This window comes from Microtus ochrogaster, unplaced genomic scaffold, assembly GCF_000317375.1.
Source record: "Microtus ochrogaster isolate Prairie Vole_2 unplaced genomic scaffold, MicOch1.0 UNK68, whole genome shotgun sequence".
NCBI lineage: Eukaryota > Metazoa > Chordata > Mammalia > Rodentia > Cricetidae > Microtus > Microtus ochrogaster.
In genome coordinates, this window is record NW_004949166.1 from 412,137 (window position 1) to 423,019 (window position 10,883).

Below are 10,883 nucleotides of genomic sequence, written 5' to 3' on the forward strand. Positions count from 1 at the left end.
GTGAGCCACCATGTGGTTGCTGGGAATTGAACTCAGGACCTTTGGAAGAGCAGGCAATGCTCTTAACCACTGAGCCATCTCTCCAGCCCCCTTGACACATTTTTTAAATGTCTCATGTGGTCTGTATAGGACTGTGGCCCGCACTTGCCCACATCTGCATACGGTCTCCCATGGGCTTTTACTACACTGGGAGATGCTGACCTGTTCTGGACCCCTGTCCTAGCCCCCAAAGCTCAGCTAGCATTTTCATGGGGGTCACCACCTAGTGTCTTCCCCAGACCCTTTTGATGATACTTGCACACACCACATACTTCAGCTCCTTTCTTATGCATACCTCCTACACCCAGTGCCATACTTGTCCCATGTCCCATGTCCCCTGCCCTAGCTCCTGGATACTCTCCTCTTACCACACCTGTGCCCAGGCTGTAGTCTCTGCAGCTGGGCCTGCTGTCCCTCTCTTCCCTGGGTGTTGTCTTTTCTTGGAAGCCTTTTCCACCAGCTGCCTGCCTCCACCCAGAGCTGACATTTTTTCCCTTCCTCCCTCTCCCCCCACACACTCATTCACACACATATACTCACATGGCCCAATAAGTCACTTTGGAAAAAGAGATGTCTGTGAGCAGGACCCACGGAAAACAGCACTAATGGGGAGCACAGCACAGGGTGAAGTAACCTCCTGGGGTCAGCTCCTTCATTCACAGCCTGTGAGCACTCCTTGCAGCTGAGCCATTGACCCCTACCATTGGTGTCCCTACCCTAGGGAGAGAGTCAGTGTCCTCAGCAGCAGTCATAGCCACCTGTGTGTGACACTTTTCGTTCATAGTGCAGTTTCTGCATCCCAAGTCATGGCGTCTTTCTTAGGCAGTTGGCGCAGATTACTAAATGAGGTTGCAGGACACATGTCACTCCTTCCCAATTGAGGCCCAAAATGCTGTGTTCCAGGTGTAGCTCAAGGGAAGTGGAGAGCAACCCCCAGGGGTGGTGTGTAGCCCTACCCTGCCCGTGTTATTAGCTCCAGGGATAATGGTGAGACCTGTAGTCCTGGCATGCTTCACAACAAAACTCAAACATACACTGGTTCATGCCAAGGCTGGCTTCAGCTTTTCAAGACTTCCTGGAACTGTTTGAGCCCCAGATTGGCCAAAGAGCTATAGAGCTCCCCCCATTTTCTGGGGTATGTCCAGGCCAGGATGGCATGGGATGATGAGATCCTAGAATAGGCAGCTCACACCTAGAATGTGGCATCTGCTCACTCCTAGATCTCACCCAGGGCTCTCTGCCAGCTGTGGCTACTTGAGCTGCCCTTGGTGGTGTCCATCCTACCTTCCTGCTCAAGCCCAGAGCAGGGGCAGCTGCGCTCCCAGCTGATGCCTGACCTGAAGTCCTAAGTTAGGCAGTCACGGGGGTTTATCTCCTGCCAGGTCAGAGCCCTTTCATTTCAGCTTCTTGGGGTCTGCAGACCCGCTGAAGAGGATTCGTACCCCAGAAGTCGGCCTTAGTGGCCTAGAGGCCTCTGGGAGAGCGGCTGGAGACAAGGACATGAGGCCTCCCGTTCTCAGGCCTGAAAACTCTCCGGCTGCAGCTTGTTTTCTGCCGGATCTTTACAGTAGATACTCGTTCCGTCTATGTCATGACTTATCCCTGAGTGTGCCCCTACTTGATCTGCACCCCCTTTATTCTAGTGTTGAGAACTGAAGCCAGACCCTCACGCCTACTAAATACACTCTTGGGAAATCCTCAGACCTCCACTTTTAAGCAGGAGAATTGCTCTGAGTTCAAATCCAGCAGTGACTACATAGTGAGTGCCTGGGCCACAGAATGGGGCCCTTGAGATGAGTCTCATATGCTGTGCATGTAAACTCTGTCACACAGCCAGCTATGGTGACACATGCCTATAATCCCAGCACTAGAGAGGTAAAGGCAAAAAGATAGTCATAATTCAAGGCTGATATGCAGAATAAGTTCAAAGCCAGCCAAGACTCCATGATAAGCCTCTTACCTAAGAGGTATTTGGGTGGGGGTGTTTCATATAAGCTGAGAGTGGTATACATCTGAAACCCAATGCTCAGGAGAGTGAGGCAGAAGGATCATAGTTTGAAGTCAGTCTGGACTTCATTTACAATCAAATGTGAAGCTAGGCGGCCGTGGCGCACGCCTTTAATCCCAACACTTGGAAGGCAGAAGCAGGCGGATCTCTGTGAGTTTTAGTACTCTTGTTATAGTGAGTTTCAGGCCAGCAAGGATTACATAATGAGATGCTATCTCAATAAGCCAAATAAATTAATAAAAATAAATGATGCTCTGGGCATGGTATGCACACCGTTAGTCCCAGCACTCAGGAGGCAGAGGCAGGTGAATCTCTGTAAATTCAAAGCCAGCCTGATATACATAGAATGCTCCAGGTAATTCCAAAATTTTTCACCATCCACCAAAAAACCCCAGACCCACCTGCAGCTGCTCCTTCTTCCCTCCTATGCCTTCTGGACATTTCATTCAGACAGAACCAGCCATGTAGCAGAGGACGCTGACTTCTACTTGGCTTACTTGATGTTTTCAATTGCCTTTACCTGTGAGCCATCTCGCTGGCCCAGCACATCTCTCTCCACCTAGAGCCTTTGGAGGAACTTCCACGTGGTTCGTCAAAGCAGCTGCATGTTTTACTTTCTGCTGGCAGTTTATAGAGGTTCCTGTTTTCCCGAACTCTCACCAAGGCTTGCTGCTCTCTGAATCTAGGGGGAGAAAGTTCTGGGGATGGAACCCAGGCCCGTAAGCATGCTGAGCACATACTGTACCACTGAGTTATATTCCCAGCCTTCTGTTCCCCACCCCCACCCCGTCCCCAACACGAGGTGCTCTTGACTCAGGCCCAAGGCCTCTGGCGTACTAGGCAAAGCTCTCTACCTTTAACATCATTACCTGTCACCTCTTTTCTTTTTTAGGTGGGAGTGAGGGGGAAGCAGGGTGGGGGGCTCATGAATTTCAGGCTAGCCAGACTCCAACTCAGTATATTTCTAAGGATGACCTTGAACTCCTGATCTTCCCACTGCCACCTTCTGAATTCTGGAATTACAGGCGTATTCTGTCCATCTAAAATTTTTGTTCTTTCTATATAATCTACAAATCTCATCAGACACCTAATTCACAAAAGTCCTTTCCCATTTTGTGTTTTATCTAACTTCTTTGGCACTTTTTTTTTAAATGAGTAACTTTAAATTTACTTAATTATTACCTAATAATTTATTGCTTACCTAATAAATTATTGCTTAATCTAAGGTCATGAAGCTTTTTCCTTTTAAAATTTATATATTCTGTGTGTGTGTGTGTACTTTGGGATTCTCGCTCTAACCCAGGCTGACCTGAACCTTGCTGTGTAGGCTGGCCTCAAGCCTGCCACAATCCTGCCTCAGCCTCCTGAGTTCTAGGATTATAGATACATGCCACCACACTTGATCCTAAAGCTGCTCCTTTTTTTTTGAGGGGGGGGTTGATTTTTGGAGTCTGGATCTCATACAAACAAACTTGCCTCAAACATTTATTGGTTGTGCTTGTGTGTGTACCTGCCTGTGTGCCCATTCCTCAGAGGTCATACATCGGAGGTCAGAGGACAATTTGGCAGGTGTAGCTCTCTCCACCACATAGATCCCAGGGCTTGAACTCTGATCATCAGACTTGGTGGCAGGTGCCTTTACCCACTGAGCCATCGTGTTGTCCTTTAATTGTTTGTGCATAGGGTGTGAGGTCAGGACCAACTCCAGTCTTTCTGACTGCCCAGTTACCCAGCACCATTATAGAGTGGTCTCCCAAACTACTTCAGAAAGAAAAACCAGTGACACCGGTGCTGACAGCTTGGCCTTGGAGGCTCCAACAGAGCCAGAGTAAGTTTCCAGGGCCTCAGCTGGTCCTACATCAGATTCAGCTTCCACTGGTGGCTTGTTCAAGATGCTTGACTTTAAGCCATCTGCCCCAGCCATCTGGGCCTCCACATGGCGAGACTAACCTTCTTCCTACAGGAACCTATGGGCTAAGCAATGCCCTACTGGAGACGCCCTGGAGGAAGCTGTGCTTTGGCAAACAACTCTTCATGGAAGTGGTGGAGCAGAGCGAGGCACTCCCTAAGGACACCCTTGTCACCCATCTCCTAGATGTACTCAACAATGAGGAGGCGTAAGTGAGCAAGTCCCCCTGGGGCAGCCACACATGTCTAGGGCAGGGAGAAAGGCAGGATTTGCTACCTTGAAGGCCTGTGAAGATGAGCAGAGTAGCTTCCAGCTGTAGCACAGCATGCCTGACCTGTTATCCTCTACCTCCTTAAGATTCAGATCATTCCTCTCGGGGATGCAGTCAGGGTTTCCAGTGGGGCCCTGGATAATGAGATGGTGCACCAGGGGCCTGTGCTCTGGGGGACTGGGTATTCTCTGAGGTCTAGTCGCCCTCTACACAAGGTGGGCTAGTGTGATAGTCTAGAAGGTTCTAGTTCCTCAGCAAACCTTAGGGAGAAGAGTCAGAGAAGCCAGAAGCTAGTCAGAGCAGTCCTAGCTTTTTTTTTGCTATGCCCTGCCTCCAGTGACCTTGGAGGTAAGCATAAGGCATAGACACTCCTGTCCCTGGAAGGATCAGAACACCCCCACCCTCTTCCATGCTCATGGACCTCTTCGTGGGGCACTTGGTCCTCAGCCAAGAGTCCTAGCATTTGTTCCTTCACAGTCCCATACTTCTTCCCATTTTCATCTAAGCTTGGCCACTTTCTGCACACAAGGCCTGGTGTTCCTCCATCTTACTCTCCTTGCAATCTTCAAAGGAACCCTTTGCCATGCTTTCATCCTCCACAGGGTGAGGACTGCCCTGCCCCTGCTCACTCTCTCCTGTGGACCTTGAACCATAACATCATTCTCCATCCTCAGCATCAGTTGCCCTCTTGTGGAGCTGTTCTGGACTTTGCTCAGCCATGGGTCCACGTGGTCCTCAATCACTTGGCTAGGCCAATTATGGCTCTAGCTGTTCTTATTGATAACTATAGTCGTGGTACAAGATGTGCTGGTTGGTGATTCTCAGGGCTTAAGGAAGCTCTATGGACTGATGCCCACAGGGTACCACTAAGTGACAATAGAGAATGCATGTGCCATCTAGATGCCTAGACTTAGTGATGGAGTCATAGGTGATACTGGTGGAATGGCAACAAAGCAGAAGGACCCAAGTAGAAAAGTTATAAACAAGCCTATAGTTCCTCTCCCTACAGCCTTTTAATGCCAAGGCATCCTTAGGAACCTCCGGCTGCCAACATGGCAAATAGGGCCCTCAGATACACAGGCAACAGATAGGCAGATAGGGGACTAACAGCTTCTCTGGACTTCTATCCTTCCAGACAGCTGCCAGACCCAGCCATTGAGGACCAGGGCCGGGAGTATATACAGCCAATTCTGAGCAAGTATGCAGCCGTGTGTGTGCGCTGCGCCACCTATGGCACCAGGTGATCATGGTTGGAACTGCTGGGCATATTCCCTTCCCATTGGGTGTCCCCCACAACACAACTGGCCATGGGTAGGCATCTCCCCAATTCAGTGCATTCCAGAGTCTGCTCTAGACTCCATTGCAGGTTGAACAGATCCTATAGGTTATGTGCCCATGGGGCTGGGTGGGTCAGAGCTCTGGCTTCCTGAAGCTGTCGTTGTATCCTAGGTGGGGCTCCTGCCTGCCTCACTTGTTCAAAGAAGCCAAAAATGGCATTTGGAATGTTGGCATTGCCGTGGCATTGATTCTTCAAAGCCTGTGCTTTACATGCTGGAGTGGCAGTATGGGCTGGTCTTTATTATGTACCCACCCCACTTGAAGGACAGGGGCTCACACATGAAAGCCCCCCAGAGGGTGGATTGAAAGGACGAAGAAAGTGAGCCAGGTGACAGCCCAGGCTAGTGCTGGAAGAAGGACATGATGGATTTTTCTAGGTCAACAGGTCATGTGCCCCAAGTAGTTGAGAGCTTAACCTCTTGGAGAGCCAGACATGGCTGGGTGTCTGGGAGCCTGGTGTCCCGCCATGGTGTCCCTTCAGTGGGGTAGTGAGTTGTCAGTTCTACAACCCTGTGAGGGATGTAGCGAATTGGCTCTTGCTATGGAAAAGGGTCAGACTAAGATGGGGTGTTTCAGAGCAGAGGTAACAGGACTCACCCATCATGAGACTGGCCAGGAAGCCCAGATGCCCCTCCTGATGAGCCCCTCTTGTCCTCAGAGTTGAAACTGGGTGGTAATGATGCACACCTTTAATCCCAGCACTCGGGGTATGGATCTCTGTAAGTTCAAGGCCAGCCTAGTCTACAGAGTGAGTTCCAGGAGTGGCTCCATTGCTACTGAGAAACCCTGTCTCAAAAAAAAAAAAAAAAGAGAGAGAAGTAGCCAGCTCAGTCCTTGGTGTGATGGTCCTACCCTACCCTTTGTGCCTCAGGTCTGGTCCCAGCTGTGGCTCTGAACAGTGGAACTGGGGCTAAAGGATGCTTTCTTTCAGAACCAACACCATCATCCTTGTGGATGCAGATGGCCATGTGACCTTCATAGAACGAAGCATGCTGGACAAAGACGCCTCTCGCTGGGAGACCAACACCTATGAGTTCACACTACAGAGTTAGCCCCACTGCAAGGATGCTGTGCCGCAAGGGTCAGCAAGGATAGGAACCTTCCATGGCCACACTGCATGTCTGTGACTCAGCCAGCATCCCTAGGACCAGGACCCTCTGATCTGTGTGTTACCAATACTTGACCTCATAACCAGCTCAGGGTTTGTCTATACCAGTGGGGAATGGCAGAGTTGACCACTAGGTTTGAGTCAGACCTGGGTGTGTCCTACACATGTGCCGCACCTCATGCTCAGTCCCACCACCACCACCACGTACACACTCGTGTGTGCCTGGCTGACTAGCAGGGCAGTGCCTCTCACTTCACACTTTTGGCCAGTGATCTCTTCCCTGAACAAATAACAGAAACAGGCTTTTTATAGCAACTGGCCTTCCCTTTCCTGAATGCAGAGCGCAACTATGCCTCAGTTCCTCATGGCTAGACATGCTCCTGCAGGAGAGCTGGTCATGTTAGAAACTGAACGTGGCACAAGAAAAACCCACATGGATAGATAATAGAGATAATTGGAGATCCTGTGGTTCTCTGTGTTAGGGGATCCTGTGTGCGTTGGTCAGTCCCATTGTGTGGACCCTGGGGTCCCTTAGACCCCTGCTTGCCCAGTAGGCATTGTGGGTTCTGAGCAGGACCATCTCAGCAAGTGGCTAAGCCAGCCCCTGCCATCTCCCGTCTCCCTCTTCACAAGCTGGACTTCATGTGAACATGAGTTGTTGATAATAAAATGTTGAGCTTGTGATGGGTAAGGGTGTTTCAGAGTTTTTCCTTTGTGTGGAGGCAACAGTCAGAACTGGAGCTGTCATGGTGGGTCAGATGCCCTTCAGCGCTCTTTCTTCTGTTTACATAACCTCAGGAGCACTGATGGATGCCTGTCAGGTGACACCAGGGTGGAGAGAACCTATTGGTGAACCTGTGTGGACTGCCACCACCAGGGTTCCCTCAGGAGTCCCTAAGATCCTTTTGGTTCATAAGCATGACGACTATGTGTTCATCCCTTTGGGAGACATGTGACTCCCACAAACCTGGGTATGACATCGGCACTTTACCCATCTGAAATGGGAGGGGGGAGTCCATAGAAGAGCTAGTGAGCCTATGGGTTCTGGGGCCAGAGAGTGGTGGGAATGGGTGAGTTAGAGGTCCAGGGGATGTTCTTAGCCCCAGGTCTTGGGAACCTCCACCCTGCCAGCAAGAAGCCCATAGCTCAGGCTCCCTTGTACATCTGCAGCCACCTTTGTCTTGGCATTTCAGAGTCATGAGCCACAGATGGATCTGAACTGGGTGTCGCAGACTGAATGTGATTTGCTTTTGGTTCCTCCTGTGAAGACTTCACCTTTCCTGTCTCTAGCACCCTCTTCTGGGGTCCAAGGGAAATACTGCTTTGTTGAAACCAAGGTTGAACAGGTGACAAAACATCACCCAGGCCTGAAAAAAGACAGGTACTGAGTATCACACTGGTCGAACCCCCACAGGTTGCTATAGATTCTGCAACCCTTGTTCTATACCCGTTTCCACTCATGGAGAACAACCCCTCAGGTGTCTACCTCTGTCCTGCTGTGGAGCCCTCTGCCCCAAGTCTGCCTGAACCTCCTCAGTGACCTCCTGTGGAAAGGACAGCCCAAAAGTGTTACTTTTCTGATTGTAGCCTAAGTTAGGTTCTGCCTTAAAGGAGATCCTCATTCCAGTCCCCCAGAGTTTGTACAGCTTAACAACAGCCTCCATCCAGACATCAGCCTCCAACGCTCTAAAAGAAGTGTCTAGCTCAGTGGCGTGCCTGCCTAGCAGCCCTGACACTCCAAATTCAGTCCCCAGCACTGCAGAGACTGAGGCCAGCCTGGGATACCTAGTGAGACCCTGTCACGTAAAACTAAAACCTTAGTCAAAACAAACCCACAAACATGCTTCTGAATAAGGTGCTCATTACCACTGCGTTTGCTGTGGCAGCATGAGAAAAGGAATACAGCTTTACCTGTGAGGAACCCAGCTTGAAAGGGCTGTATGGAGACAGGAGGCCAGGACAGAGACAAGGTGCTGCCTCCTGGGGCGCTGCCTCCAGGGGCGCTGCAAGCCCTCCACCCTTCCATGCAGGTCCTACCTTCACCTCACTGGCCTCAGGCCCCTTCCTCAGAGCTCATGAACTAGGATCTTTATATCCACTGTCCCCCTGCCTGAAGAGCTCTTTCCTCAGATATCCAAACCACACATTCTTCCTCTCTCTCCACTTCCCCCTTTCTCCCCGCACATCTCTTGAGACAGGGCCCCTCACTGGCCTGGAACTTGTCAAGTAAGCCAGGCTTATTGGCCAGTGAACTCCAGGAATTCGCCCCTCTGCCTGTGGAATTACAAACACATGTCACTCCACCCAGTCCTTTTTCACAAGGGTTCTGAAAACTAACTCAGGTTTTCATGTCTGCAAGGTAAGTGAAGCCCTCTTTTACTAGGTCTTGGGCAGACACCTGTTTAAAGGTGAAATCTCAGACCAGTGAGATGGCTTGGAGGGGAAAAAATCCTCACTGACAACTATAGTTCAATCCCTGGAACTCAGTACAAAGAATCCACTCCTGAGTTGTTCTCTGTCGCACTCTTATGGCACACATGCCTTGCACTCAAACACCACATACACACACACACAAGACAGAAACAGTAGACTCTGAGTTCGAGGCCAGCCTAGTCTCCATAGCAAGTTCCGGGACAGCCAGGACTTTAAGGAGAAACTTGTCTTGAAGGAAAAAAGACCGTTTGAACCTTTTAAACATGAAGACTTGGCTCAGAAGAAGGTCTGAGTGAGCAACAGCCATAACAAAAACATGATTAATGAAAGGCCATTAGTAGCTTTACTAAAACCAAGACTGCCCTTTTATCATCTAGGATATCCTAGACAATTTTTAAAATACATAAATTTAAATGTATCAAAGAAATACAGAAAGTGAGAGTTGATAGAAATCTTTTCAAAGGAGTCATTTTTTGTTTTGTGTCTTTGAAACAGGGTCTCACTATATGCACCAGGTTGACCTTGAACTCACAGAGGTCTGCCTGCTTAACTTCTGCAGTACCTCAGTACCTTATTAAAGGTGTGTGCCACCATGCCTGACTTGTCAGGAGTTTCAAACTCAGTTACTTAGGGTCCTTGTTTACCAGTGAGGTCAAAGGTGAGCATGACTCAGTCTTAACCACAGCCATATAGATGTGCTGTCAGAAGCATCTGACACAAGTCTGAGGTAAGAGATGCATGGCCAGGTGGTGCATATGTTTAATCCCAGCACTAGGGAAGCAGAGCGAGGTGGATCTCTGTGAGTTCAAGGCCAGCCTGGTCTACAAAGCAAGTGCCAGGACAGGCTCCAAATCTGCACAGAGAAACTCTGTCTGGGACCCCCCACACACACCCTGAAAAAAACAAAACAAAAAATACTGGATACTTTATTTAGCCAGGCGGTGGTGATGCACATCTTTAAACGCAGCACTCGGGAGGCAGAGGCAGGTGGATCTCTGTGAGTTCAAGGCCATCCTGGATAGTTCCAGGATAGCTAGGACTGTTACACAGAGAAAAAAACAAGAGATGCATGACTTTAATCTCAAGTGTTGGTAGCATAGGAGGTAGTTAGAAATGTATGGTAAGGTCCTTTTCCCCCAGAGTGAAATGAGTCTTTTTTTTTCCTTTTTTTTTATTACTAAAAAAAAAAAAAACAATCCAAATTCCCACTCCCTCCCTTCTTCTCAGTCCCCTTCCTCTCCCTCCACAGACCCTCCCCCTCTACCCCTGAAATGAGTCTTTTTCTTTTTTGTTTTTCGAGACAGGGTTTCCCTGTGTAACAGTCCTAGCTGTCCTGGAACTAGCTCTTGTAGACCAGGCTGGACTTAAACTCACCAGTGATTCACCTGCCTCTGCCTCTCGAGTGCTGGGATTAAAGGCGTGCACCACCACTGCCCGGCATGAGTCTTTTCCTAGTTGATAAAATACATTGTTTTTAGTTTTGGTCCATTTTGTTCTGTTTCTTGAGCACTCACTGTGTGAAGACCCTGTAACCAACTTTGCATTTTTAGTTTCCATGTTCAAAAGTCTCTTGTGTGGCTGGGAGAGATGGCTCCTCAGTTAAGAACACTTGTCACTTTTGCAGAGGACCTGGGTTTAGTTCCCAGCACCCAATGCACATAAAATAACTCTTGCTGAAAGTGGGAAGTACCCTACAACAGATGGGCACAGGAGATCGCTTCCTAGGTACAACCCCAGCAGCACAGACATTAAGGGCCTCATTGAATAAATGGGACCT

The 10,883-nt window shown here is 49.4% G+C and overlaps 1 protein-coding gene and 1 non-coding gene across 7 annotated transcripts in view; both read left to right on the forward strand.

Annotated features, from left to right (window-relative positions):
- The window catches only part of Tango2 (transport and golgi organization 2 homolog), a 45,494-nt gene extending 38,126 nt beyond the window's left edge, over positions 1-7,368 (forward strand). For all 6 annotated transcript variants that reach the window (XM_013354766.2, XM_026777456.1, XM_013354767.2 and 3 more), the window contains exons 7-9: positions 4,011-4,164; positions 5,363-5,467; positions 6,497-7,368. In XM_013354766.2, coding sequence (XP_013210220.1) covers positions 4,011-4,164; positions 5,363-5,467; positions 6,497-6,617 — 380 coding nt within the window. In that variant the 3' untranslated portion in view covers positions 6,618-7,368. The remainder of the gene's footprint in view (positions 1-4,010; positions 4,165-5,362; positions 5,468-6,496) is intronic.
- A 204-nt stretch (positions 7,369-7,572) lies between these two features.
- Positions 7,573-7,674, forward strand: LOC113455628. Its single transcript, XR_003376629.1, has one exon. It is a non-coding gene; the product is annotated as a small nucleolar RNA U13 (small nucleolar RNA).
- The last annotated feature ends 3,209 nt before the right edge of the window (positions 7,675-10,883 follow it).